This window comes from Carassius auratus, unplaced genomic scaffold (assembly GCF_003368295.1).
Source record: "Carassius auratus strain Wakin unplaced genomic scaffold, ASM336829v1 scaf_tig00216192, whole genome shotgun sequence".
Lineage (NCBI taxonomy): Eukaryota > Metazoa > Chordata > Actinopteri > Cypriniformes > Cyprinidae > Carassius > Carassius auratus.
This window is the reverse complement of record NW_020528450.1, coordinates 126935-153457: the sequence shown is the minus strand read 5'-3', so window position 1 is coordinate 153457 and position 26523 is coordinate 126935. Positions and strand designations below refer to the sequence as shown.

Genomic DNA, 26523 nt, shown 5'->3' with positions numbered 1-26523 from the left:
AAACTAATAAGTTTAGATCAGTAGTTCCCACACCGCAAAATCCCCAGTGTTAATTTAACACTCTGAGTGTGGACTCATATAAACACTGAAGCAGTGTTAAAACTAACACTGAAGCTGAGTTGAAGTTAATGAGATAATTAAGAAGTTAATTGAGTTATGATTGAGCATTATCGAAGACACCTGATGTTAATAAGCAGAATCACCAAACGAGAAAATCACAATTTGTGTGTCACCATTATAGTGTTCAGTGTTTGCTTTAGTTGGGATCTTGACCCTTCAGTTGTTTACTTTAGATTTTGTGTGGCTGTGGTAACTGAGTTATACAGACAGACCAGAGCCAAGGCTATACGCCTTATTCAGCCCCCCGCCATTTTGATTCGAAAACGAGGCTATGAGGGATAGCAGTCAGCAGCGTTCACTATGGCGTATTGTTGTGTACCGGGATGCAGGTCGTTTAGCCATCAAAATAAAGACAATACGTCATTTCACAAATTTCCACAGGACAGAGAACTTCAGAAAAAGTGGATTGTTAAAATTAGACGGGACATTGGACTTCCTTTCAGGTAACAATATTGCATTTATGGATAAAAAGGACTGTGTACCCCTAACGTTAGCCTTTTGGCTAAACGCTAATTTCTAACGTGAGCATGTTTATTTTCCTTTAAACGCCTGCATATAGCTAAAATATAATATTTTACCACAACAACTAAGTTCAAAATCTCAATTTTTCATAGATTACAAAGAACACACGAGTGTTCTGACTGGAATCAGGAAGCTAAAGGGAGGTTCAGTTCCCTCCGTGTTTACATGGACTCAACAGCCAAACGAAAGGAAAACCTTACGATCGTAAGTGAAAAATATCTATTCTTCAAATGATGTTATATAGATTAAAATAATTAATTTGTGATAAGAGCATGCAGCTAGGTCATAAGCACCTTTCATACATTTACATGAAATAAATATAAACATGTCAAGTCTTACAAAATACTACTGGGTAGAAACTTTATTTTTATGCAAAGTGAAATGTATTTAATAGTTTGCTGTGTACTGTTTGGTATCAACCCCTTTTAAAATATCAAATTTATGTTCAGAACATTATTTTTGTTTCTGCTTTAGACAAGAAAAATGGCATTTAGAGGAAGAACATGAGGAAGATGAAAGGTGAGCAGAAATGGAGGAAACTAATAAACATGTAAATTAACGTTACTCTAAAAGTTTTGTGTGTCTCATAATCGTGATATGCAAGTTGTATAGTTCAATCAATGACAGAACAGAGGTTGCACAAAATATTAATACCTGCAAAAATAGCTAATATTTCTTTAAGTTGTTTGTTCACAATCTTTATTAGTGTTTGATGGCCCCCATCATTCACTTTTTGTTTTATATTCTTTTTCACTGATTTAGTCATAATAATAATTAGTCATAGGCCTAATCTTAAAATCTGTTTTTTTAAATGCACAACAACTGAGCTTAAGGTTACAGATGTTTTTGTTAAATAGGCTCTGATAATTAGCTCTATTTGGATATCTAACCTGTTACCAATTTCACACTCAAGTACAGCCAGTACTAAACACTGCGTAAAACCAATAATAGACAAACAAGAAAATATAAACAAAAATATGAATAAATTATATTCACAATATCCCCCCACAAACTACATACATGTTATTAACCCATATAATAATTGGTGTTCACATTATTTTATGCAACCAACTGTTTACTATTGTTACATGACTGTTCTCTTCTTTCTCTACAGTTCTACAAAGGATGGACCAAGCTACGAAGAATGGTTAGTAGAAATCTATCATACAAAATGTGTACCATATTTTCTGCACTATAAGGTGCACTTAAAAGCCTTTAATTTTCTCAAAAAAATGACAGTAAGCCTTATAATCCGGAGCGCTTTATATATGGATCAAGGCGCTCAAGGCGTCTTTATATGACTGTTTTGTTGACATTCCCTTTATCACAGCTCTATCTAGTGGATGCATACCACAAACCCAGTCAAACGTTTGACTGCAGTATCTTCTATTCTATGCGCCTTATAATCCAGTGCGCCCTATATATGAAAACAGTTCTAATAGGCCATTCATTGAAGGTGTGCCTTATGGTGCGCCTTATAGTGCGGAAAATACGGTATATAAATGCATCAAATGAGAAATAAACATGAATATAGAATAGGTGTATAAAATCTTACTTGCCTGCTCTCATTCTCTCTCTCTCTCTGTAAGACCCATATTGCATAATTCATTATTTAAATTGAGTATCACAACTATTTGTGTTATGTTGCATGTTCTGGTTATATTATGTTGTATATATATATATATATATATATATATATATATATATATATATATATATATATATATATATATTTTTTTTTTTTTTTTTTTTTTTTTTTAGTTGTAAACCAAGTGGATTTATGTGAGAAGACTGTAAGAAGTGTTAAACGATTGATGTTGAAAATAAACTAAGAAATAAAAGGACATCATGGACTCTTGTGTCGTTGAATAAGCGAGTGCAACAAGACAGATATGCGTCAAAACTTGTGGATTAATTATAAGAAAATGTACATGTCCCATTAACACTTTCAGTTTCTCAATCTAGTCATGTCACAGAGATGCCAAACACTGATCATGATTATTGTGTGGAGCCCATGACTACAGAGGAGAAGCTTGTGGCTGCACAAGAGGAAATTTATCGTCTGTCTGCTGAAAATGAAGCACTCAGAAGTAATCAGTTTGGCATTCAGAACTTTATGGGTAATCCAAAACTCATACAGTTTTACACTGGGTTCCCTGACTATGACACTTTAAGAGCCGTTTTCTTGGCTCTACAGCCCACAGCACAGAGCATGGCCTCATGGGCTCAAGTGCAAAGAATCAATCAAACAAACCAACACTCACTGAGGGTTGGATTCCAGGCACAACATCTCTCCCTGTTTAATCAGTTTTTTTTTGTTTCTTTGCCGGATTAGATTTGGCCTTCATGAACAAGACCTTGCTGTGCGTTTCAGTGTTTCACAAAGTACAGTCAGTAGAATTTGTGTAACCTGGGCAAATTATTTGTACTTCATGCTGGGGAGTCTGCCTATATGGCCAAGTAGATCTGCAGTTGATGAACTTATGCCAGAGTATTTTAAAGCTCTCTACCCCAAAACCAGAGTCATCCTGGATTGTACTGAAATTCGAGTCCAATCTGCCAGCTCTAAGGTACTGAACTCTGAGACTTACTCACACTACAAAGGCACGACTGCACTCAAATCTCTGGTTGGAATTTCCCCGGATGGGAGCATGACTTTTGTGAGCAGTCTTTACACCGGAAGCATCTCTGATAAAGAGATCACCAAGTCATCTGGCATTTTGAATCTTCTCGAAGAGGGTGATGCTGTGATGGTAGACAAAGGCTTTTTAATCAAAGACCTACTTGATGAAATTCATGCCACAGTAGTTATTCCACCTTTTCTCGGCCCAAGTGGACAGTTCAGCCATGAGGATCTTGCACACACACACAACATTGCTCGTTTGAGGATTCACATTGAACGGGCCATTCGTCGAATCAAGGAATATCAAATTTTTGATCGTGTGATTCCTTTGTCATTGGCTGGTTCCGTAAATCAGCTCTGGACTGTGTGTTCTATATCCTCACAAATTTTCACGGTCCACTGTTTTGAGTTAACATATAAAAACAAAAAAAGTGCACATGGAATCACAAAAGTGCAATTTTGTATATTTATTATATAGTTTATACACTGGATTACATGTATATTTAAGAAAAATGTTAAAAAAAATTAGATATTTTTTAAATAAAATGATACAATTTTTATAATACTGAATTTTTACATATTGTAATTCTTACCACATTTTTGTTACAAAAGCATTTCAATATAAAAATGTACCTTTTAATTAGTTTCTCTTTGTAATAACATTTGTACTATTAATTATTTACAGACATGTCTGAAGTTTGAGAGAATTAAAACATTCTGCATTTCATAGGAATACAGTTTCATTTGTCATATTTACATTTTATAAAGATGGTGAATTAAAATCACTACAGGTTTTACACTATCCCTTCAAAGGGTAATTTGAGGTCTTGTTTCGGTTTACACTCTCCTGTTGCAGAGAACAGGTAAGAAACAGCTGAAAAAGAAAAAATCAAGCTTACACTTCAGCTCCTCCCATTCATCTTTGTTGAAATGGATACATTCCAGGTGGTAATCACTATTGCATTTGACATAAAGTCACACCAGGTAAACCCACTAATCCCCATTTGTCCAACAATCTGATAGTAGTACTCGTGGGTCTTTTTTAGAGTGAAGTTCCCTGCTGCATTTGTCAAATATGAGCAGTTTTTGAAGCTGTCTTTGTTTGGGCATTTGATCTCGAGAAGACCGTGGACAGGATCTGCTGTAAGGTCAACTACTTTCCTGTCAGGTGAGGGTCCTAGGTGAGGGGCATGATGATTAATTATTAAGCCACAGGGAAACAATTTGTTTCCAGTGAGTTTTTCATATTCTGCAGCAGCAACAGGCTCAAGTTGTATGCCTCTTTTCATAGCTTTGGTCTGAATGGTTTGTTTTGCACACATGTCAGCAGCTAACTTGTCAAAGTCTTTAACTCTAGAACAGACCCGCTTAAAAGATGTTGATGTGATCCTCTCTGCGCGTAGCCGATGCCAAGTGATGCTGCTTTGGTCCCTGGTTCCACTTTCCAGGTGTAGTGAATCTTCTGATGTAATTATCAGACCTCCGTAGAAATCATGTTCTTCCTGGTTTAATACAGTTGCGTAGGAGCATGGTTGTGGAGGAAGAGGCAGTGTAGGGTGCTCTTCAAAGGACACAGTCTGCTGGGGTAATTGGTAGGATAAAACAGACCCTAAAGGTAAGTCGCCGAACTCTGTGGTGACAAGTTGTTTTTGTTGGTTACTGGCAGTTAATAGTTTAAACATGTGGCTTCTGCTGCCTGATGCTTTTAGGTTTTCCCTCAGATTCTCTTCAAATTCACTACAGGGCAATGGGACAGGGACTGGGCAGTAAACATTTGGAAGAATTCCCTCACTTGTGCGGTTTACTCTATGGGTACTACTATTTGGTGGTTTTACTTTGGAAACCGATACTGTGCTGATTGGCTTTGGCTTTAGTCCTAATGTTCTTGATGGCACATGCCATGTTTGAGGCAAAGAGGTTTTACTTGCTCTTGGTGGTACAGATTTATGCTCCATTTTTAGGTAGTGAGCCAGTGTGTATAGTAGTCCTAGTAAATGATTACAGTGCCCCAATCCTGCTTTACAAGTGCAGTGGGTGTCTCGGATAAAAGGGTTTTCTGAAGCGAGCTCCACCTGCAAAATAGCAACAAAATGTTAAGAAAAAGACATTAACTATTTTTTTTTATACTTTGGTCTTAAAGTATTTCAAAACTATAACGGTTGTTGGTATAACTAAGTTACACTTACGTTACAACAAGATATAAAAAAGTAATTAGTTAGAATCTACTTATTACATCTGTGTAATAAGATACGTCAGTTAATGTTTTTTTGTTTTTTTTTATATCCCAAACAGCTATCAGCCTAACCGTTTTATTCCCCCAGTAGTACTTATATAAAGAAATGTATATACAACATTAAAGATCAGAAAAACTACTTAAGACCATATTCATGTCAACAATAACAACTTGCATTTTAAAATGACGCTGCTTACTAGAAACACCTGGTATTTAGTATGAACGAACGAACAAACATACAAACAAGGTCCAAAAATGAACGAAGGACCAAAACTTGAACTCAACATGAACCCTCCTGAACATGGAGGGTGTAACGTAGAAATTTCCTCACAATAACACAAAATACCTTCATGTTGTAAGGCGGCTCGTTCTTTCGCATCGAGTGAAAAGACCGGGCCCTAACACTACAGCCTGCTTCGTTTCTCTTCACTGTAAAACCACAGGTATCATGGACATCAAACACTACAGTTCAACACTTCGAGTTGGCTAAGAGGCTAATGTTAGCAGCACATACAATCAGTATGTAACGTTAGGTCGTTCGGCAACATTTGCGCTATCGTGATCTTCAATGCAGAATGCTAAGCTAACCTCACAAGAAAGTTGAAAAAGTAACTGTTTACCTTCAACATCATGGATATAACCCTCGATCCAGTTGCTGTAACCCTTCAGGAGGATAGACCTGGGAATTTTTGATCCTTCGTCCGCCCATGACTCCACAACATTGAGCGTAAGAGGAGGAAGATATGACAGGTTCGTAGTCCACACAGCCATGTTTAGTTGTTGTTATTTCCGGTTTACCCTCACAGCCTCGTTTTCGATTCAAAATGGCGGCGGGCTGAATAAGGCGTATATTATGGATTTGATTGTGGTATGGACTAATTGTCATGACGTGGCCTGAATGCCTAAGTTCAGGTTTCTTTACTGTGCACATAAATTAGGTGGGTAAAAAGTGATCCAGCATTTTTGGCATAAAATGACATGTTTTTAAAAGTTAGTTCTATATAAAGAAAGAGTTCTTTAGATTAGACACACAGACATCAAGAATCAGCGTGAGCATCACAACAACAGTGACCATCAAAAAAGCATGTTGTAGCCAATAAAAACTCATTCATGGCTACCATCATGCATTGCGGCATGAATAAATTATGAGCTTTTTTAGTATCTAGTTTTGTGATGTTCAGAGTATATCTGTTTATCTGAATATGCTGTTTGTCACCGTTGTTGAGATTCATACGCTGATTCTTGTTATCTGTGTGTGCCTAAAACTAAAACTCTTTAATAAAAAAAAAAAAAAAACAGAATCACAAGAGATGCCTACAAAATGTATAAAAAATACAGACTCTTTCGTTGTGGAATCAAAGCTGTTACAATTGATAATGATCAATAAGAAGAGAAGAGACTGTAAATGAGTTCAGTGATTAAGGTCAAGCAACAATTACATTAAAACATAATTATCACCACTCAATGATTTTTGCTCTTGGCTTGACACACAAATTTGAAAATTAAAAGTTACAAGCCAAGATCCCAGCTAAAACAAACACTGACCACGATAATGGTGACACACAAATTGTGATTTTCTTGTTTGGTGATTCTGCTTGTTAACATTAGGTGTCTTCAATAATGCTCAATCATAACTCAATTAACTTCTTAATTATCTCATTAACTTCAACTTTTCTTCAGTGTTAGTTTTAACACTGCTTCAGTGTTTATATGTGTCCACACTCAGAGTGTTAAATGAACACTGGGGATTTTGCTGTGCATGTTCCTGGAGGCTCACCAACAATACACACTTCCAGAACCAACTTTTGGGCCAGAGTGTGCGAAAGAAACAAAACCCTTTTTAGAAGTCAGAATGTATTATCAGAATGATTTTGAAACTGATATTCCAAAAAAAAAAAAAATTTAATTATATATATATATAAAACTGTTGAATGTGGTTGGATGGCGAGCAAGATTGGAACAACATTCCAATCAACCAATCAGAATTGAGATATAACTTTTCAGAAAATATCTGTTTTAGGCTTACAACCAGGGTTATGTGCTTCTACCCCCTTGTTAATCAGCTATCACTTCCAACAGATTTTTGGAATAAATTATGGGTAGGGTTAGGTTTCGGGTTACGGATTGGGTTAAGTCTATTTTTGGACAATAATGTTGATCCAGGATCATCAGAAGATGTATAACAGGAACATGTTATACTTGGCAAAATCACGCCGACCTGTGGAGGATGGGTTTATGTTTCTAATTTCGTTCTTCATTGTCTACAAGAAAATCAAGATAGAAACTTACTTTTCTGTTATGTTGCAGAGCTTAATAAGTGATAGAGTCTAGCATACACTTTTGTTGACCCTTTGGCTTTTTTGTGAAATAACTTGAGAAAACAGGAAGTCAGCGAATTATAAGATGCAAAACGTTTATCAACTTGTACATTTTGGAAAAAAACTAGTAACAGCTTGTAGTTGAACGCATTTTAGACATTGCACAATGAGAGCAGACAATTTATAATTGATTTTCACTTCTCAGGAAACTGTCATTAGACTGCTTTTCATGTCATCTCTTTAATGGACCTATTGGTTTTAGGTTAATAAGTGATTATTTTGAGTGACACATTTTTAACACTCAAATTGACTGCTGTGTAAGTGCGTTTGAGAAATGTTTTCTCAAACTGACATACAGACAGTTGGGTGCTTCTTAATATCCTAACTGATGCTTATTCGCACCTTTATCCTTCAAAAGGAAAGAAGAATGTGGAAATAAGCAACTGAAGCACCCATTGCCTTGCACTGGTGGGTTTGTTTTGTCATGTCACCTTTAGTTTCAAAAACTAGAATAGACAAAGTGGGTTGTGAAACTGGGTGGAGGACATAGTTTCTCCACCCGAGTTACTCAACAGTTCTGAGAACAATGATGATATCGTGAAAGGTAGATAAATGATAAAAGTCGAAATAGTGCTCTGCTTCTAGTTACTTTTGCAGCTAGAAGATGAACATGATGCATGTGGATGTAGTGACGCGGACTGTCGTCTTTCTTTGCTTCCCTTTGCTTACATTATGTGACCCACTGTAAGTACATTCATTTTTCTTTTCTTTTTTTTTCATTTCTGAAATTCACGAAAATCCTTCTTGAGATATAGACAAATGTAAATCTTAACATATCATCTCATCAGGTATGTTCTGTCAGCTCCTAATTTGCTGAGGGTGGGTTCCTTAGAGAACGTGTTTGTGGAGGCTCAGGATTACTCTGGTGGAAACCTGAATGTGAGGATCATAGTAAAGAACTACCCGAAGAAGAACCTGGAGATACTCTCTAAATCAGTGACACTGACTGCAGCCAACAGTTTCCAGATCTTTACAGATATAAAGGTGAGAGTGCAGTTATGTCTACTTCCCATTATTTTATTATCAGATATAATTTAAGCTGATTGATTATCTGTTCTGCAGATCCCTGATGATCAGAAGTTCTTCACTGACGATCCTCTGGAGAAGCAGTATGTGTATCTGCAAGCCCAGTTTCCATCCACCACTCTGGAGAAAGTGGTCATGGTCTCATTCCAGACCGGATATATATTTGTACAAACAGACAAGCCCATCTACACACCTGATAGCACAGGTATGATTGAGTTTTTAATTGGCTTTCAACGCAAAATTCTTTAAAATGGTTTAAAAAAAAACATGTTGTTCCATTCGGTGCTGTAATCCTGAATATTCTAATTATATATATATAAAATATGATTTCTGTGACAATAAAACAACAGAGAATCGCATATACATCCTTTTAAATTATATGAAGGAAACTTGCAGAAAACTAGATATATTTCTCAGCTGTGTAAACATGACTTTTGCTGTCACCATATGCATAGACTTTTACATAAAATAAAGCTTTAGCACACATAGTGATATTTGAAAATATATATATATATATATTTTCCAGTTAATTACAGGATCTTCTCCTTGACTCCTGATCAACATCCATTTGATGGAGTTTCCATCTCGGTCGATATCATGGTATGCAAATGAATGCTGTTCAGTATATAATAGCATAGATGAAATTATTGATGCACCGAAAGTTTTTTCTTAATTGAAAACTAAAGGCAGCATTAGAGAAGTGCAAATTTAACATCACTATTTTGGGCAATGATTTTGGCCCTCCAAAACTGCTTCAGACCAAACTGAAAATTATTTGTCGGTCAAATATTTTCAGTTGGCAAATTTTCGGTGCATCACTACATTAAATAACTGAACCCCATCACGTGTGCTGTAACTACCACCAAAATTGCCCCATCATTGAATACTGCATAAAACGAACAACAACTGATTTTTTTTTTTTTTTTTTTATGTTTAACAAGAATCCTCAAGGCATCACACTGGACAGAGATCAATTCCAGCCAAGGCAGGGCATTAGGACCGAAACCTTTGCTTTACCTGAACTTGCCAGGTTTGTTTACTGTTAAAGTGCACCATTCAGTTAAGATTGATCCGTGAACTACAGACTGTCCCAATAAAGGTACTCTCTGTTAGTCAGACTCTTGTGTATTATGCACATTCTGTTTTGAAGCTTTGGGATTTGGAAGTTGATCGCAAAGTACACAAACACACCGCAAAAGAACTTCACCACTGAATTTGAGGTTATGGAATATGGTATGTTAACTGTGTCTTCTCGAGAACCAATTATGTTGGTAAGGCTGTAGGAAATATTGAAGAATGGCTGAACATTTGTTGTATTTTTGTAGTGCTGCCAAGCTTTGAAGTGACTTTAAATCCACGCAAACCTTTTTTCTACGTGAATGAGCCCTCGCTGACAGTGGACGTATCAGCTAAGTATGAAAAATAATTATTTAACTGTTTTGCTGTGCACACTAATCTATAACACTCTAGTCTATAATTATTGCATATCTTATACATACTTTATTTCTGTGTCCAAACTAGTTATTTAAAGATTTATCACAAGGGATGTTCTCAAGTGTTTGATGTGTATATTGGTTTTGTTAGGTACCTCTTTGGTAATAAGGTGAGAGGAACTGCATTTGTGGTGTTTGGTGTGGTAGACAATGAGAAGAGGATCAGCATTGCTGCCTCTCTGCAAAAGGTTCAGGTGAGTTCAGAGAGAGCTGAGATTTATAACTTTATTAATTATAGTCCCATGCAATGCACAACTTGGAGCCAAAGGCAATACTTACATGTTTGTGGTTCAACATACAGTACATCCGAAAAGTATTCAGAGCCCTTCACTTTTTCCACATTTTGTTTTTTTTTTTCAAAAAAAACTTAAAATCATTATTTTCCTCAAAATTCTACAAGCAATACCCCATAATGACAATGTGAAAGAAGTCTGTTTGAAATATTTGCAAATTCATAAAAAAAAAATATATATATATATATAATAATAATAATAATAATAATAATAATAATAATAATAATCACATGCACAAAAGTATTCCCAGCCTTTGCTCAATACTTAGTTTAATCACCTTTTGCATCAATTACAGCCTTGAGTCTTTTTGAGTATGCTGCAAGCTTGGCACTCCTATTTTTGGGCAGTTCCACCCATTCATCTTTGCAGGACCTCTCAAACTCCATCAGGTTGGATGGGGAGTGTTGGTGCACAGCCATTTTTAGATCTCCCCATGATGTTCAATCGGGTTCAAATCTGGGCTCTGGCTGGCCCACTCAAGGACATTCACAGAGTTGTCCCATAAACACTCCTTTGTTATCTTGGCTGTGTGCTTAGTGTCTTTGTCCTGATGGAAGATGAACCTTTGTCCCAGTCTGAGGTCCAGAGTGCTCTGGAGCAGGTTTTTATCAAGGATTTCTCTGAACATTGCTGCATTCATCTTTCCCTCGATCCTTCTCCCAATTCCTGCCGCTGAACACCCACAGCATGATCCTGGCACCACCATGCTCCACTGTAGGGATGGTATTGGCCAGGTGATGGGCTGTGCCTGATTTCCTCCACACATGACGCTTGAGTTCTACTTTGTTTTTCTCAAGGTCTGAGAATCCTTCAGGTCCCTTTTGGGAAACTCCAAGTGGGCTGTCATGTGCCTCTCACTGAGAAGTGGCTTCTGTCTGGCCACTCTGCCATGCAGGCCTGATCGGTGGAGTGCGGTAGAGATGGTTGTTTTTCTGGAAGGTTCTCCTCTCTCCACAGAGAAACACTGGAGCTCTGTCAGAGTGACCAAGGCCTTTCCCCGCTATCGCTCAGTTTGGTCGGCCGGCCTGCTCTAGGAAGATTCCTGGTGGTTCCAAAATTTTTCCATTTACAGATGATGTAGGCCACTGTTCTCATTGGGACCTTCAATACTGCAGACGTTTTTTCTGAACTCTTCCCCAGACCTTTGCCTCGATGCAATCCTTTCTTGGAGGTCTACAGACGATTAATTGGACTTCATGGCTTGGTTTTTGCTCTGACATGCACTGGTAACTGTGGGACCTGTTTTTTTTTTTATCAATTTGCTAAGATTTCAAACAAAATCATTTTTAAATTGTCATTATGGGGTATTGTTTGTAGAATTTTGAGGAAGATAATGAATTTAATCCTTTTTGGAATAAGGCTGTAACATATCCTAATGTGGGGAAAGTGTAGTGCTGTGAATTCTTTCTGCTGTTTCATTGTGAATTTTATGCCGTTTTGTTTGTATTAAGCAACAGACATTAGATGTGCAATTCATATTGCAACGCTAATGTAACCTCTTAACCTCAAAATAAATAAATGAATAAAAAAGTATACAAATATTTCTGAAGTGATTGCAATGGGAGGTGTGTGACCATTATTTTAAAACAGTAAAGATGAGTAAAAATTTCATAAAATATAAAAAGTAAAAGATAATTTTATAAAATAATAAAAATCTTTAACGTTATATAAAATAATTAATAAAATAGTTCAATTATTTCAAATATAACTTTTATAAAATAGCAAAAACTACTGTACAGGGACGTGATGTTGCTGTTTGTCTCTCTGTAGATAATTGATGGAGAAGGAGAGGCCGAGCTGAAAAGACAAATGATCAAGGAGAACTTCCCAGACATCCAGCAGCTAGTTGGAAAATCTCTCTACATTTCAGCCAGTGTTTTAACAGAAACTGGTAAGAGCCGAACTCAGAGTTTGGTGGATTGAGAGTTGGATTTGATAGTTGAGAGTTGCTGGAAGGTTTTTATATTATACCAGCACAAAAGGAGACGAGACAAAAGGTTTATTACACCTCAGAAAAACGACTGATGACTATGTTTGTGTGTGTGTGTGTGTATGTGTTTCAGGCAGTGAAATGGTAGAAGCAAATAAGAAAGGCATTCAGATAGTGACATCACCATACACCATCCACTTCAAAAAAACACCACACTTCTTCAAACCTGGAATGCCCTTCGACGTCTCGGTATGAAAAAATCACTAGAAATTTAAGAATGGGATCATACTCACCTCCGCTGAGCTATGATACATGACGGTATTGGTTAATGTTTCTTTTGTATTTCTTATTAAGGTCTATGTAACAAATCCTGACCAAACTCCTGCTAAAAATGTGGAAGTGGAAGTCAATCCTGGAGGGGTCAAAGGTCGAACAAGAGACAATGGCATTACGAAAGTTACTGTCAACACTCCAGGAGGATCTTCTACACTGGAGATCACAGTAAGGTTAATTTAAAAAGGTCAAAGTCTTGTTGGCTTGTAAAAAAAAATTGTAAACCAACTAAATCAATATGATTGTGTCCAGGCAAAGACCAAAGACCCACAATTAAGCGACGAACAGCAGGCGGAGAACAAGATGACGGCTCAGGCCTACAAGCCGAAAGGCGGCTCCAACAACTACCTGCACATCGGCATTGATGCCGCAGAGCTTCAGATCGGTGATCAAATGAAAGTCAATCTGAATCTAGGAAACAGCCCTGGAGTGAAAAACCAGGATTTCACTTATATGGTGAGAAACACATGACAAAAATCACTCATCACTCACATGTGTTACTTTGTTTGCATCCTAGTTGTTATGTAGTACTATGTAGTACTGAAATGTGTAGTTAGACCATTAATTTTATTTTTATTTTATTTTTTATTGTTTTTTTCATTTTTGGGCCTGAAATCGTGTCTTGACGAGGTACTGGAGCCACTGAGCATGATCCCTCCCCAACATATAATTACAGGAGCACATTAGCATTAGTAGTTCACCCGTCAATTGCATGTTACTCTCACTACCGTTAGTTACTACAGTCCACAGTTTGCTAGCTAGCTATCCCTTCCTCACGTAATGCAAATTACCTGGTTGTCGTAATTTACAGAACAGTCGGCTATGTAAAGTCAGTTAAACTGCTAGAGGGAGCATCCATTCAGGTAGGAGAGGTATTTGACAGCTGAGAGAGGAGGCAGTCCCGTTGGTGGACATTGTTTTAGCGCAGACAGTAGTCACGCCCCCAATATTTTGCTATCTTATTTCATTTTCTTGCCGTTTTTATTTTATTTTATTTTTTATTTTTCTGGGTGGTTAATAACACATTTTTCATGGTGTGTTTCAAAATACATTTAATTTAGCTTTAAATGGAATTTACTGTTCACCATTTAGATTTTCTTTGAAAAACTGCTATATGAAAACTAAAAGCTTTCATATATTGACACCAGTCTTTATTTTGTGACATTAGTGCTATTCACACGGGATTAGTAGTGACCTCTAGTCATTTCTAATAATTTGCGGAGGTTATCTGTGATCATAATCCCGTGCGAATCACCCATGCAATTTGTAAAGTAAAAATTCCACCGCAAATGACCTACCATATTTTGCCTGACACAGAGGTCCTGTGATGATATTAGTCCCTTGGGAATCAGCATCTGTGTGATTTGGCCAGCATTTGGCAGGTCGTATATCATTTTTCAAAGTTTTTATTTTGCGAAGAATGGAGCTGCGTTGTTTGATTATATTTTGGGTGCTGTCATATCGCTAGACTATACAATTTGCAGAAAAAGAGAGCTGAAAAGGTTTTGAGGTTAATGTGTTTCAAATAAATTAAGAATAGAGCTTGAGATATTATTTTAACCTGGTAAAATGTAAATGACACATGGTGCGAAACTATATTAGTTTATTTCTTAAAAAAAAAAAAAATCCATCTAACCGGATTATAAATATGGACTCTTAAAGCCTTGACATCGTATCCAGGAGATAAGTCATTAAATTTGAGTAAAATCACAGGCTTCACTTATCATGTGCGAATGCACCACATGAAATTCAGATGTGGGGGGTAATTTCAAAATCACACAAGGAACCCAGATTATACTAATTCTGTGCAAATAGGGCTATATTCACATATCACTGAGCACAGCACATCAATTTAGTAACAGCGTCACCTTGGTGAAAATGTTTAACCATTAAATCATATTACTGGTGATTGCATTCATGATATTTCACCTTTTTTGACCAAAATCATCAAATAATATCTTTAATTACTCATTGTTGCAGTTGGTCTGATGCTCGCTGCAATGCTTAATCTAATTTTGTCTTTCTTGTGCTTGACACCTTACTTGCTGTTTTGTAGTTTATTTTGTGTATTAAATTGTACCTAACTATTTTTCAAATGTGTAGCTGGCAAAGTCATTACAGTTAACTCCAAATAAAACCATTAAAAAAAAAAAAAAAAACATTTAGTTTACTCTGTACTAAAATCCTAAAATAACTCTAATTAAAATGAATACAGATTACATATAGGAGAAAAACAACAAACTTTCTAAAACAGTGAATATAAGAAATATACAAATCTATTAATGTAATTCATACTGCCTGCATTTGTCATTATTCCCACAGATCTTAAGTAAAGGTCAGATTGTTAAAGTGAACAGGTTTAAGTTGACAGGACAGTCTTTAGTGGCTCTGTCTCTGCCTGTAACCAAAGAAATGGTGCCGTCCTTCCGCTTTGTGGCTTATTATCATGTGGGCTCGTCTGAGGTGGTGTCTGACTCAGTCTGGATAGACATGAAGGACACCTGCATGGGAACGGTGAGTGAACCCAGAAACCATAAGCATGATGAGTGCCTGTAATAACCATCATCATTTATAAGCATGTTCTTACTGTTTTTAATCACAGCTCAAAGTCGAGGTGAAGGACCCGACACAATATGGCCCAGGAGATCAGATCAGCTTGAAAATCACTGGAGACCCTGGAGCTAAAGTCGGGCTGGTCGCTGTAGATAAGGGTGTCTATGTCCTTAACAACAAGAACAGACTCACTCAGACAAAGGTAATTAACCTTACGTACAAAAACCTGGTTTCAGACTTAAAATGAGCTGGTATCTTTGTTTCTTTAGATCTGGGACATCATAGAGAAGCATGACACCGGCTGTACAGCAGGAGGAGGGAGGGACAATATGGGGGTTTTCATTGACGCAGGTCTGATGTTTGAGTCCAGCTCTGCAGGAGGAACCAACATCAGAACATGTACTTGAACAGTTAATTTAGCGGAAATTGAGGTGTCAGTGCTGTCATATTCCCACACATATCTGTCATGTTCTTGTAGATAATAAGTGCCCTGTCCCATCTAAGAGAAAACGCAGAGCACAGAGTCTTTTGCAGGTCACCACTACGCTGGGTAAGGAAGCCCTTTATATGCTTTTCTTCTTCTGTCCTTATTGTTTCTACACTAACATTGTCTTCTCAGCTGGTCAGTACTCTGGCGAACAGAAGGTATGCTGTGTGGACGGATTCCAGGAGAATGAACTCGGCTACTCCTGTGAACGGCGGGCTTCATTCATCCAAGATGGAAAGGAATGTATAAATGCTTTCCTGCACTGCTGCAAGGAGTTGAAACGGCAGGCGAATGGCTTCGGAGAGAAAGAGTTTCTTCTGGCACGCAGTGAGATTTTAGCCTCATGATTTCAGAAAGAGAATTAGCTATCTACTTTATGCAACTTTTAAATGCTTCTTCATTGCTTTTTCATGCTAAATTGCATTTACACATTATGATAATATATAGAAACTGTAGTAAAGTTTGTGAGTGCTTTATTACATCTCACCAGAGAATAAATGTATGAATTGCTTTAATAACATCACTTGCATTGCACTTGCATCTAATACTTCACGTAGCTTAAATTTGAATTCATAAAATAACAGTTTTTCATGTAAATTTGTAACAATGTAAATGATTTCTGATGCAAAGCTGTATTTTCGGTGTCACATGATCCTTCAGAAAACATTCTAATATGCTGTTCAAGAAACATTTCTTATTATTAATGTGATACATTTTATTTTGAAGGATTCTTTAATAAAAAGTTCAAACATTTATTTTAAAAAGAAATCTTTTGTAACAATGTAAGTGTTTTTACAATCACTTTTCAACAATGTAATGTGCCCTTGCTTAAAAAACAAAACAAAACAAAGCAAAAAAGAAACTTACTGACCCCAGACTTTTGAATAGTAGTGACTACTCTTTGTTTGTTTGTTTCCTGTTCAGGTGAAGAAGATGATTTTGATGAGGAACTAGGAGATGTGATGGTACGCACACAGTTTCCTGAAAGCTGGCTTTGGGAGGAGATTGATCTTCCTTCTTGTCCACAAAACCGGATGTGGTGAGCAAACCATTTATGATATTGTTTACAAATAATAAAACATGAACCTTTTGTGGGAACCAAGATGTTGTTCTTTCAAGAAAATGGCAATATCAGACACAGTTTTATCAGATGATCCACTATTAATTTGAATGCAGATCCACAAATGAAAAATGGCGGTGAGCAAAATAATGTGGCATAGTGATATTTGTTTGCAAAATCTTTGAGGGACTGGTATGAATGTTTTTGTGTGTGCTTAGCACTGAAACATCTACGTTAAGAACTGGAATATTCCTGAAAGACTCCATCACAACCTGGCAGATCACAGCCATCAGCCTGTCCAAGACCCTTGGTAAAAAGATGCTCTTGTTCGCTTATTTATTAATAATTATTGTTCTTTGACGCTCCCTTTGTTTCCTTGCAGGAATATGTGTGGCTGATCCTTATGAGATCACTGTTAGGAAAGACTTTTTTATCGACCTGAAGATGCCTTATTCGGTGGTGCGCAATGAACAACTGGAAATAAAGGCTGTTCTTCACAACTACAGCAATCAGAAGCTGAAAGTATGTGTGTTATATTGCATAATATGTTTTTAAACTACAGAGTTTTGATCAGAAAACTAAGCATTTCAGGCATATTATTTGGAAATATGCAGTGATAGATGAATGTATATAATTATCTGCTATACTGTTATAAAGATCTCATTGATTTACATTACCAGCATCAGTATTTCATCTTAATTTTGCTCAAATATCAGAAGCTTCATCAAAGTTCATATATACAGTATGATCAGTTTTGGCCTCTGCCTTGAACTCTGTTAAATATGTCATGCATTTACAAGGTTTAACTGTACAGGGCAGTTTCTCCACGTGCTAAAGATCTTTTTTTGTCTTGTTCCAGACAAATATTAGATTTAAGACATCGGAGGGTGTTTGCAGCAGTGCCAGCAAAAAACAGAAAGGCAGGGTAACGGTTTCTGTTGGCTCCATGTCCTCCATAGCCGTTCCCCTCATCATCATCCCCATGGAGCTGAGAGAGCAGTGGATCTCAGTGGAAGCATACAGCTCGAATCGCAATGATGCAATTAGAAAGAATCTGAAGGTGGTGGTGAGTCTGCCAAGTCAACGTTTAGAGGATTGCTCTGGGGGTTTCTGCAGGAGTCAATCATGAACGATCTTCAGACAATTTATTTTGAGATTTTTCAATGTCTTCACCAAGTTGCATTTGTGTCCGTCTTTCTTTCAGCCTGAAGGTGTGCGGACTGAAGTCCGGGAGAAAATTGTGCAGATCAACCCATCCGAGCATCCAGGTGCAGCTTCTTTACAGACACCGAATGTGACACTGAATATGAATATATTTAAACACCTGTCCTCTTGACTGAACAGGCGGCACGCAGGTCGTGGCTATGAGGAGCGACATCCCGCGCCGAAAGGTTCCGAACACACCTGCTAACACAGTGATCACAGTGATAGGTGAAAATCTCATTGCACTGTCCTTCTCTGAAGCATATGGGGCCAAACATGAAATCCCTTTTATTTTTTTCCCAAATTCCTTTTTTTTTTTTTTTAATGGTTACATTTTAGTTGTAAAAAAACATGTCTACTTCATTATATTATGATTAATTTGACCAAAATTAAATTTTAGGTCGCCCTATGAATTGTTTCCCCAACTCCCATGTTTATATTTTTTATTTTATTTTTCTAAATTATGTTTAATTTAATTATTGCTATCAATTAAAAGTTAATTATATTGATAATAGATCACTGAATTCATACAACTTTGGAGTTATAAAACAAACATAATGTAATGTAAACATAACATTCAAATAATGTTTACAACAACATATTTCTTTTTCTGAATTCAAATTCTAAAAATGTGTCATCAAAAAGTGTGTCAAACAAAGGAGGTGTAAAATATTATCGATTTAATTAACCTTTTAAAATGCAATCAAACAAAAATGTAAACATTCCTTTTATATTTTGGCAAACATAGATGTATTTTTATTTTCAATTGAAATGGTTAAATGCTGGTGATGTGACTCTCACAGCAGCTCAGTGTGTGTAGTAGATGAACTCTGTCTTTTTTTCACTTTCATTTTAACAGACACTGCTCCGTATCATGTTTGATTAATTGTACAGCACTACTTTTGATTTACTCATCCAAAATTTGCCAACTTCTGTGACATTCCACAGTAAATTCTGTCTTCATTCCACAATTCTGGATATGGAAATCATAGGGCCCTGGGTATATCAGTTCATACAGGGTTTGCACCAACAGGACTGGTGTCAATATGACCTAAAAACCCCAGTCGCAGTCAGTTACCTTCCATGTTTGCAGGTGAGGAGATAACACAGACAGTCGAGCAGGCCATCAGTGGACAGTTTATGGGTCAGCTCATTGTTCAGCCCAGTGGATGTGGAGAGCAGAACATGATTTATATGACTCTACCTCTCATTGCCACTCATTACCTGGACAACACAAAGCAGTGGGAGGGTGTTGGTATGGAGCGCCGTAATGAAGCTGTTAACCATATCAGAACAGGTCAGCTGACCACCCTCGACATACCCTTTTAATGTTCCCCCGATTGTTAGTGTTCTAGCTGAGTGTTCCTCACTATGTCATTAATTTGTTCTTCCGGTCAAGGTTATCAGCGGGAGTTGACCTTCCGTAAAGCTGATGGGTCGTACGGTGCCTGGTTACACGTGCCGAGTAGCACATGGTGAAATAATGCATCTTATTTAGAGATAATGATTGTTTTTCTTGCATTTTTCTTGTACTATGCCGAAGTTGGCTTCCTCTCTTGCGTCTATTTACAGGCTGACAGCATATGTGGCTAAAGTGTTCGCAATGGCCAGTGATCTGATTGTCATAGAGGAGAATGTGATCTGCAGTGCCCTCAACTGGCTGGCCACAAAAAAACAGCTGGCAGACGGCACATTTAAAGAAGATGCACCTGCGTATCACAGCGAGATGGTTGTAAGTTAAAAACAAAAAATTCAGCAAAATGACACTTCGAAAATAATGCACAAATGTCAGATATGTTGCACTCTGGCGATTCCCAGCTTGTGGTCCTCTCCTGGGCCTGTTTCCTACTATCGTCTCACATTATTTCCTACTGTCCTATCAAAATAAAGGTGAAAAAGGCCATAAATCAAGTACAATCAACAGGTAGATGCCTCCAGTAATCTGAAAGTCATGGCTTTATGCAGAATACATCATGCAGGTCTCAGCACGAAAGGACAGTGGTTCTAATTTTTACTTGCCCTGCCAACACTTTCACTAAAATGCTGCCAGAAAAAGCCTTGGTTGTGAAATGCTGTTGGCTCTTGTATGCTAGAGGATTGGAGTATCTTTTTTAATGAGATGTGAGCTCGTTGATTTTCAGCGATTAAAATCTTATGTTTTACTCTCTTCTTCACGCTTTAGAAGACTTGGAATGTTTGTAATGTTTTATACTCCTTTTCTATGGTAAAATTTTGCAACAAATACCTGTCAGTGTACTTTTTTTTACATTTTATTTTTATTTGCCTGCTACATGCATTATATTGTTCATAATTGGGTACATTATATATATATATATATATTTACCAATGCATGCAAACCATTAAATAAAGACAAACAGCTGAAACCAATGGAGGACCATGCGTGTTGAAAAGTGATGCTAAAGGTGTACATTTAGCTTCAAAATGCAACACCAAGGAGCACTGACCAAGCATTAATATTTGAAAAGTTGGGAGTGAGAGCGTGTTGCAACATGTGAAAGTGTGCCAAACTGTGAGCTGTTTCTGGCTGTGTGTAGCACACATAGCTCTGCATATTTTTCAGAAGCACCCCAGCAGTCTTGTTATGTCATTATACAACATCTTCTTATTTGAGTACATGTCAAATGCAGGGTAACGTACGTGGAAAAGACGCCGATGCCTCTCTGACTGCTTTCATCCTGATTGCCATGCAAGAAGGAAGCAAGATCTGTGCTGGATCTGTAAGTCTGATTCCCGGACACCACGCAGTGATACGTGACCTTCACCTCAAACAGGTCTCACTCAGTCTCTCTCTCAATACTAGAATCTTCAGAACAGTATGAAAAGAGCCACTGATTACCTGCTGCTGAGAGTTCACAGTCTGACCAGCACTTACGCTGTCGCTATGACTTCTTACGCTTTGGCCCATGCTGGAAAACTCAATAAAGACATCTTGAAGAGTTTTTCCACTCAAAGCAAAGGTCAGTAACATTATAGTCTTACCTCAGACTCTTAAATAAAGTTGAGGTCACTTTTCCATGGCGAAAGCTTGTGTTCTCCCAAATAAGTGTACTGGTGTTGATATATATGGAGCCTTGCACATGGCATTCAGGGAAACAACAGTAAATAGTGCACAAAATTTTTTTTTCTTGCATGTCATGTATGAGGTTCTGTAGTTATACCTATAAAACTGAAACCATAAAACAAAAACATTTTTGTTACTTTAAATAAAATAAATGCTAATTGAAATAAAATTTTAAAAACTTTTTTACAGCTAGTTGCCTATAAAACATTTCTCATTTTAATTTTGTTTAACTTGATGTACTAAAATAATAAAAATTGAAATGAAAAAATAATAAAAACTATACAGATATATTTATAAACCTGACACCTGAACTTGTAAAGTCTCATCCAAAATCCCAAATCCACAATGTGAAATAGGTTGAAGAAATTCAGGCATTATGATAATTAGAAATGCTGTCTCATCTCTATGGTATGTTCATTATAAATTAGCCAACAATTTACAGGCCTTCATTAAAAAATGGTCTGTTGGAAATAAAAAAAAATATTTTGGGGGAAGTCATTGCCTAATGGTTAGAGAGTTTGACTCCTAACCCTAAGGTTGTGGGTTCAAGGCTTGGGCTGCCAATATCATGACTGAGGTGCCCTTGTGCAAGGCACCGAACTGCTCCATGGTGAGCTGAAGCAATGGCTGCCCACTGCTGTGCGTGTGTGAACTTTGGATGGGATGAATGCAGGGCTCGAATTCTGAGTATGGGTCACCATACTTGGCTGTATGTCACTTCACTTCTTTGTGTTGTTGATAGTGATAGAGAGTTGGTTTTATCTTTTTAATAATTTGAAGATTGTGTAAAGATTATAAAATAATGGTGATGTTTATAAATTGTTAATAAAAGTATGTTTTCAATCTCTCTCTCTCTCTCTTTCTCTATTGCAAGAGTATGTTTTTAATTTATGTTTATGTTTTTTGATTTTAAAAAAATTGTATTGAAATCAAAACTGCAATGTCATGTTGTGCTTATACCCACTTTTAGATGGAGTACTTTGGCAAGTTCCTGGGCAGCACTATCACTCTCTAGAAGCCACAGGATATGCAGTGCTCGCCCTGGTGATGGCAAAGGATTTCGAGACAGCTGGACTGGCAGTGCGTTGGCTGGGAAGGCAACAATCCCGCTACGGGGGTTATGGCACAACACAGGTATTTTAAGGGACAAATGAATCATTTTGTGGACTGATTAGTTTATAATGTATGTTGTCCTCATCATTGTTTTAATTGAAGGGCATTTTATTGATATACCACTATCTATCAATGCACTTCAAAAACATCCATGTGGAGACATCTTTACCCTCACTGAGAACGTTTTGAATATCTGAATAAGTGTGAAATGCAAATGAGATTTGTGTGTGTGTGTGTGTGTGTGTGTGTGTGTGTCTTCCATGCCAGGAAATAGAATGGGTTTAAATTTTTCAGAAGCTTAACTTTCTTGTATATATACACACACACACACACACACAGTCACACACACGAACATGACTAAATGACGATGTCCTTTACCGTGATACCCAAAAACATTTTGTTCTCATCCTATTATCTCATTGTTTAGGCAACGATCATGGTCTTCCAAGCCGTGGCTGAGTACCGCGTTCAGGTTAAGAAGACAGACATTAAATTGGATTTGGAGCTGGCTGTGCAGGAGAGAAAAGAGAAAACCAGATTCGGAATAAGATTGGGAAACATTGGACTTGCACGTTCAGATAAGGTCTGGAAACATGAATAAATATTTGCACCCTTAATGTTGAGAAATAGAATTAAAATGCTGTCCGAAGCACATTTACACCATTCACAGTCTGATGCATGCATTTTTTGCATTAACTGATTCACCCTAAAAGTGTCGTTTCTTATCTGTCTACTTTATGGATTGAATACCACAGTTCGACATTACAAAGAGTTTCAATGTCACAGCTCAAGGGACAGGGGTGGCCATGCTCTCTGTGAGTATTCATTAGCACACTCATGATGTCTTCACCAGCATGTTCTGTGTAAAATAATTCCTGTCCTTCCCTGTCAGGTATTTTCTGTCTATTATGCTCTGCCTGAAGAGAAAAACTACGACTGTAAGGTGTTCGATCTCAGTGTGCAGATGAAGAAAGAGTCTGCAGGTAGAATTCATCAGAACAAGACATCAATGTAAAACGTTTTGTTGCAAAATAAGGTTGAATTCTGATGGTATCTTCTGTATGTAGTATCCTATGATGGAGCCTCTGAAAGTTACCAGATCACCCTTGAATACATGTGAGTATATATTAACTACTCTAACTATAAACAAGATTCTCAGTAACCCATTCATCAGGGGCATTTGTTCCATTCATTTGTCTTTTCTGAAATTTCCAGAAAGACCACAAGTTCAGATAACTGTTTATTAATTCATAAAGAATGTGTCATGTCATCAAACTTTGTGATACTTTATTAAGAATGTGATGTTAAATGATGCTTTACATGTGATCATTTTGCACAAGGGGAAGCTGCGAGGTTGGTCAACTTTAACCCAACCAGCAAATATATTATTAATAGATTATTCCATCATATTAATCCTTCTTTGCAGTTTCAAAGACCCATTGAGAAGCTCAACCATGTCTATTTTGGATATCAGTCTGCTGACGGGGTTCAAAGTGGATGAACGGGATCTTTCGAAGGTGAATAAACAGCGTCAGTGATTGGGAAAGTTAATACAATCATTAAACATTTGAGTCTAAAATGCTTACTTGAATTGATAACTTATGGACATTAAAATCACGATTTTGCCACCAGTTATCCAGTGGTAAGGATAAGTACATTCAGAGCTTTGAGCTGAACAAAGAGCTGTCAGAGCGAGGATCTCTTATCATCTACATAGATAAGGTACAGTGCCACTGTTCCCATATGTGCTGGGTTTTTATTTATCTGTTTGCATGTAGTAGACATGCAGGTGACTGCAACTGATTCTTTCTCCTTATTTGCTAAAAGTAATTTGGCGACTAGCTGTTTGGTGTAGTGATTGCTTCACATTAATAAACATTTTATTTAATGTATTTTAAGGTTTCTAATATAGAGAAGGAAAGGGTTGTCTTCAGAATGCACAAGCTCAATGAAGTGGGAATGCTGCAGCCCGCCGGAGTCACTGTGTACGAGTACAACGCTCCAGGTGTGTGATGTTACAGTCACCAACAAAAGTTTATCTGGAGAATTAGAAAACAGTCACTAAAACAACTCAGTTCCACTGACATATAAAGTAAATGACACAGATAGAAAGTTAACAGCGGAGCTCTTCCCTTATGCATATGGCAACGCTTATTAAAGCACACAATTCCATATGATTGTCCATTTTGGCACATTACTGCTGACATATTCAATCTAACCTGCATATTTTGACAGATAAGCGTTGTGTGAAGTTCTACCATCCTTATAAGAAAGATGGATCGCTGAACAGACTCTGTCATGAGGAGCTATGCCAGTGTGCGGAAGGTTTGTATACTTTAAATGCAAGATTAACATACAGCATGCTTAAAAATATATAATTTAATAAACTCTCCATGAGAAATAAAGAGAGACAAAGCATGGTAAATGAATGACATATCCTGACAGAGAACTGCAGTTTGCAAAAGAGTGAACGCATTGATGAGGACAAACGTGAGGATAAGGCTTGTGAACGAGAAGTGGAATATGGTAAACATCTTTATGGCTTTCTGTGTGTGTTTGAGTAATTTGCTGTAGAAATGTTGGATCATGTCTTGTGCCATAGCCGTCCCTCTCAGGACTGTCTTATTTTCTTAACGAAGACCCAGTATGGGTCAGTTTTTGCCAGTAGAGCTGTTATGTACAGTAGATGATCATGTCACATAATTTTCTTGTAGTTTATAAAACCAGTGTGTTGGAAATGGGCTTCTCATTGTATGCAGACATCTATAACATGACAGTTGAGCAAGTGCTGAAGGAAGGTATGGGTTGCCATTTTCTACGACTCTGGATCGCGACAGCTCCATTGGACTGGCTTTATCTTCAACAGTTTATATTTGTGTTTGTTTTCAGGCTCTGATCCAGGTGTAGAGGGAAATGTGAGATCATTTTTGGCTCATCCTTCCTGTAGAGATTTTCTGAAATTTGAAAAAGGCAAGACATACCTGATCATGGGCCAAACCAAAACCCTTCCAAGGATTGGCGGAAAGTATGACATTGAGTTTGGTTTATGTGGAAATTGGCTGATTTTGTAGTTGGTGCATTTTAAGTAGAAATCTTAATATATATACATATATCTGTTGTATGGATGTTTCTAATGAAAAACATTCCCACTTTTCTCAATCATCTTAGGTTGAGGTACCAGTTGGGTGAGGACACCTGGATTGAATACTGGCCAACAAACAATGAGGGCCAGACTCCAAAACATCGAGAAAAATATATTGGCATCACCTCGCTTGCCAACAAGCTCAGCCAATTTGGATGCTCCACTTAAGTGTTTTACTGATCGAACTTTGCTTTTATTTCTAGTAAATTGTCAGATTTATTAAAAGTTGCAGGTTTTTATATTTTAAAAGTTCATGCTCAGTTCGCTTCTCAGTCAAATGGAATATAACCACTTGAAGCCATTTGTCAAATAAAATTTGCAAACATAAACGAGTCCTTATTCTTAAATCTTCACAGTCACTTTTTTAAAGATTCAATTCCAGTTTTATAAACTTCTGTGCAGAATGGAAAATTTGCCAATATATTTTAAGATTTATTGATTTAGTTTATTTTATGATTACTTAGTAAAGAAATACCAATGAAAAAGTCAATTTTCTAAACCCTACTAGAGGATGTGAAAAAGCATGGAAACCAAAGCAGATTACTGCAGAGTTACAGTACAGTATGACACTTTAATTACAAAATATAATGTAAATGTATTTAACAGGTTAACCGTTAAATACACTATAATAAGGAGTAGATGGATTATGGTAAGTGCCAACAAATGCCAAAAAGCGAGGTGACAGAGAGATACCTCTTAGGATCGCTTAAAATGCATCTGAGAGCAAAATGTTTTCTGCTTTCATTTAATTGATTTTTAAAGACTTTAAAGTTATTTCATTTATTATTTAAGCTTGCAGTGTAGCTAATAAATATTAACATGGTTTTATCTAAAATTCAAATGGATTTGTTTTTGATCATTAGATTACATTTTGATATCTTCAAAGTTTGATTTTTCTGAATGTATTTTTCTCAGAAGGTCCCTTGATGCAC

General features: G+C 37.0%; 1 protein-coding gene and 1 long non-coding RNA gene across 2 annotated transcripts; both read left to right on the top strand.

Annotated features, from left to right (window-relative positions):
- Window positions 1-313: 313 nt before the first annotated feature.
- Window positions 314-2225, top strand: LOC113097366 (uncharacterized). Its single transcript, XR_003288824.1, has 3 exons — window positions 314-846; window positions 1117-1161; window positions 1757-2225. It is a non-coding gene; the product is annotated as an uncharacterized LOC113097366 (long non-coding RNA).
- Window positions 2226-8407: 6182 nt separating this feature from the next.
- Window positions 8408-25920, top strand: LOC113097362 (complement C3-like). Its single transcript, XM_026262612.1, has 41 exons — window positions 8408-8560; window positions 8665-8860; window positions 8939-9107; window positions 9429-9502; window positions 9844-9932; window positions 10053-10135; window positions 10228-10315; window positions 10487-10589; window positions 12459-12579; window positions 12752-12867; window positions 12973-13119; window positions 13204-13407; window positions 15274-15465; window positions 15554-15706; window positions 15774-15903; window positions 15983-16054; window positions 16124-16318; window positions 16916-17030; window positions 17270-17361; window positions 17434-17573; window positions 17911-18117; window positions 18256-18319; window positions 18396-18482; window positions 19348-19551; window positions 19654-19729; window positions 19827-19986; window positions 20903-20992; window positions 21076-21232; window positions 22307-22470; window positions 22877-23032; window positions 23205-23264; window positions 23342-23432; window positions 23517-23565; window positions 23876-23966; window positions 24082-24171; window positions 24349-24454; window positions 24685-24774; window positions 24895-24975; window positions 25164-25247; window positions 25339-25474; window positions 25618-25920. The coding sequence occupies exons 1-41, from the start codon at window positions 8481-8483 to the stop codon at window positions 25757-25759; spliced, it is 4944 nt and encodes a 1647-aa protein (XP_026118397.1). The 5' UTR covers window positions 8408-8480; the 3' UTR covers window positions 25760-25920.
- The last annotated feature ends 603 nt before the right edge of the window (window positions 25921-26523 follow it).

Bases quoted from the DNA above. Each gene is read 5' to 3' on its own strand.
- LOC113097362 (XM_026262612.1), top strand. From the start codon at position 8,481: ATGAACATGATGCATGTGGATGTAGTGACGCGGACTGTCGTCTTTCTT. The intron at 10,316-10,486 runs GTATGAAAAATA...TGGTTTTGTTAG, and splicing joins ACAGTGGACGTATCAGCTAA to GTACCTCTTTGGTAATAAGG. The intron at 18,483-19,347 runs GTGAAAATCTCA...CCATGTTTGCAG, and splicing joins CACAGTGATCACAGTGATAG to GTGAGGAGATAACACAGACA.